This window comes from Phalaenopsis equestris, unplaced genomic scaffold (assembly GCF_001263595.1).
Source record: "Phalaenopsis equestris unplaced genomic scaffold, ASM126359v1 Scaffold000002, whole genome shotgun sequence".
NCBI classification, from domain to species: domain Eukaryota; kingdom Viridiplantae; phylum Streptophyta; class Magnoliopsida; order Asparagales; family Orchidaceae; genus Phalaenopsis; species Phalaenopsis equestris.
In genome coordinates, this window is record NW_018164444.1 from 24,211,309 (window position 1) to 24,214,587 (window position 3,279).

The 3,279-nt window shown below is 38.9% G+C and overlaps 1 protein-coding gene across 1 annotated transcript; it reads left to right on the plus strand.

Annotated features, from left to right (window-relative positions):
* The first annotated feature begins 318 nt into the window (after window positions 1–318).
* Window positions 319–2,852, plus strand: LOC110018004 (protein DMR6-LIKE OXYGENASE 2-like). The gene is made up of 2 exons (XM_020715210.1): window positions 319–1,749; window positions 2,424–2,852. Exons 1-2 carry the CDS (start codon window positions 1,321–1,323, stop codon window positions 2,667–2,669), a joined length of 675 nt encoding a protein of 224 aa, XP_020570869.1. The 5' UTR covers window positions 319–1,320; the 3' UTR covers window positions 2,670–2,852.
* The last annotated feature ends 427 nt before the right edge of the window (window positions 2,853–3,279 follow it).

Below are 3,279 nucleotides of genomic sequence, written 5' to 3' on the forward strand. Positions count from 1 at the left end.
ATAACTCCCTACGACCTATGATCGAACTGCCCAAACTATCTCAGGCAGTTGCTGGCACCTAGGCGCCCAGTCTCTCTGTCTGCAGAATTCAGCTTGGGCGTCTTGGTGCCCATGGGTCTAGCGCCTAGGCGTCGTGGCACCTTGGCGCCAAGTGGGTGACGCCTAGGCGCCAAACTCTCGAGTTTCCAGGTAGGGGATTGGCGTCTAACCGCCCAGGGGTCTGGCGCCTAGGTGCCAGTCTCATGTAAACTCTTTTGCTCCAAATCTCACTCGAGTTTCCAGGTACGGGACTGGCGTCTAACCGCCCAGGGGTCTGGCGCCTAGGCGCCAGTCTCATGTAAACTCTTTTGCTCCAAATCTCATTCAAATTGCTCTACATCCAATATCTATTATATCTGCAAGAAAAATATGAAAATATATTTCTTTAAGGTGCAAGTTTTTCCATAAAAATGTGTAAAATATCAAGGAATTTAATCATTCTTCTCTACACATCAGGGAGGCTAGCGCAATTGGGTATCAAACCTAAAGACACAAGTGACAACTGAGGGAAGGGGGTGGGGGCATTTGCGGGGATATATGTTAGGCATTTCACAAATTGAAGAGGGGCAGGAACGTCAAAAACCACTCATAATGGAGCTTCCGCGGCGGAACGCAGTGGCCTCCCTTCGTTTCAGCTTTTGCTGATCCGTGACCCTCTGTCCGTGAAATGCACGCAAAAATTGGGCTCTCAAACATATTGTTTGTCATTCTGGAGACAAGAAACCGAAGAAATAGGCTCCCAAATGCACCCTTAAAGTGCAATTGCTTGACATGCCTTATCAAAGAGTCTCTAATACCTCAATTTTACGGTCTAAATAGGGCCACCCTTTTTACAAAAATTATGATACTATAGTGATTGATAATTAGCAAGAATATTAACAAGAGGAAATGACCACCTCCATTTGACATGAGAGGTGATTTCTTTGGACTTACCTTATGCAAAATTTTTCTCTATAACAAAGGTTTATATTTCTAAAGATCTGGAGCCAAAATTTATTTAGGAATTGGAGCACTCACCAAGCCCAAATAACAATAAAAAAGGAAAAAAATCTTGAGGATAATTTCATCACATTCTCAAATTTGTCAAACATTAATTTTTTTTATGTATTTACCTCCATATTGATCTTAGCAAACTGTAATGCACATGCTTAGCATATCATCGACCATAACATTTATCCAGTTTTGTTTGCTTCCCTGTATATTGCAAATTTTTTTATCATGATCCAGTATCTAAATTTCCAAATTTTTATGAAGGTAAAATCTTTTCTCAATTAGCAAACCATGACCCTTTCTGTCCTCATAAACTTTACTTCAAAATCCAATCTTACTTGTCATCTTTCTTCCCATGCATTTCAACAAAAAAATAAAAACATCAATACCAGAGAGGTATCTGAGGACTATTCTAGACGTGTAAGACAGCTCGGTAAAGCTCTTCTTAACGCAATATGGGAAAGCCTTGGGCTAGAGGAGAATGATATGGAGGTGGCCTTAAGCCTCAAGTCTTGCTTTCAAATTCTAGTGGTGAACTTGTACCCCCCTTGCCCGAAACCTGAGCTGGCGATGGGCTTGCCTGCTCACTCGGACCACGGCCTTCTCACAATTCTCATGCAGAACGACACAGATGGGCTTCAGGTGCTGCGACATGGAAAATGGCATTGTGTGAAGCCTCTCCCCAACTCTTTTGTCGTCAACCTCGGTGATCATATGGAGGTATGCATGCCAAAATAACATAATTGTAGCTTTCTTCTTTTGTTACTATGTTTCCAACTTCTTAGAGCTTCCATTGCTAGTCATGAGTGGTTTTGAAATCATGTAGCTATTCCTCAAGCATACAAGGAGAAATTATTTTAGCTCAAAATTTTGATATCTACTCTTAAATTGCTTTCCCCATTTTAGAGGCATTTACATACATAGCACACAATTCTTATGTATTTACATATCTCACACCTAAACTTTCATATTTATATACATGGCACTCAAGTATTTGATATCACATAAAAAATAACACTATGATCACTTTTAAAAGTGAAATACACCTTTTCATGTAGGTTTAAAACGCTAAAGCGCTCTGTATGTAAATATCAAAATGTAAATATGAGATATGTAAATACATAAGAATTGTGTACACATTTTTTAAAGCACTTAATATAATTTAAAATGTTTTGAGTGCTTTTAAAAATAATCATATCTTAATCAAATATGTCGTACATGCTTTCTTTTAAATTACAATATTAACAAAGTAAAATAAAAATAAAAAATAAAAGTTGTCCCAAACAGCCTCAAATCTACTAGAAAATTGGTTAATTTTCATTTCTGACCCACTTCTTAAACAAATCAAATACCCCCACACTTTTTATTCTCTCCACTCCATTCTTGTGCTGCAGATAATCAGCAACGGAAGGTATAGGAGCGTGTTGCACAGGGCAAAGGTGAACAGCCTGAGCACTAGAATCTCTGTTGCGGCTGCGATGGGGCCTTCGCTGGATGCTGTGGTCGTTCCTTCGCCAGTACTGGTTGAAAGGCAGAAACAACCTGCTGCATTTCGTGGCATCAAATATGGTGATTTCATAAAGCATCAACAAAGCAACAAGTTGATGGATAAGTCTGTTCTTGATCTCCTGCGCTTGTAATAATATAATTGTTTGTTGGAGAACTATTTGTCTAAGGTGTAGAGGGTGATTATTAATCTGTGTAATGTATGAATAAGGTCTAGTGCGTGAACTGAATAAAACATTCTGTTGTGGTGCACAAACACGCTTGTTTTGACTGATTAGGCCTGGATGTAGAAGATTAAATATGTGTTGTTTTTTTTTTTTTTTTCTATAATCTTTTCTTCATGAACCACATATTATATGATTGTTTAGTTATCATTTTAAAATGGTGGCATAATTATGTATTTCACTTTTTAAAGATTAGCATATGTTGAATCTGAATTTGTCCGAGAGGCATACCTACGGGATTAGAGTGTTTGAGCTAAGAGAAAAGGGAGGGAGGGAGGAGTGCACAACGAGGTGCAAAATAGGGTATTTCCGGACTCTTGTGATTTTCTTTATATAATCGAATATTTTTGGGACCTAGAGCCTGCTATCCTCTAGCTCGATCGATTAGGGCCAAAAAGGAGAATTGATTATCATTGTCAGTTGGTCTGCTGGAGGGGGACCATCAATTAGTCGATCTTTCAGGTAAGGGTAGTTGGTTGGACTATTGAAGATAGACTGTGAGATGTAACTGGTTGGATTT

Bases quoted from the DNA above. Each gene is read 5' to 3' on its own strand.
- LOC110018004 (XM_020715210.1), top strand. From the start codon at position 1,321: ATGACCCTTTCTGTCCTCATAAACTTTACTTCAAAATCCAATCTTACT. The intron at 1,750-2,423 runs GTATGCATGCCA...CTTGTGCTGCAG, and splicing joins ACCTCGGTGATCATATGGAG to ATAATCAGCAACGGAAGGTA.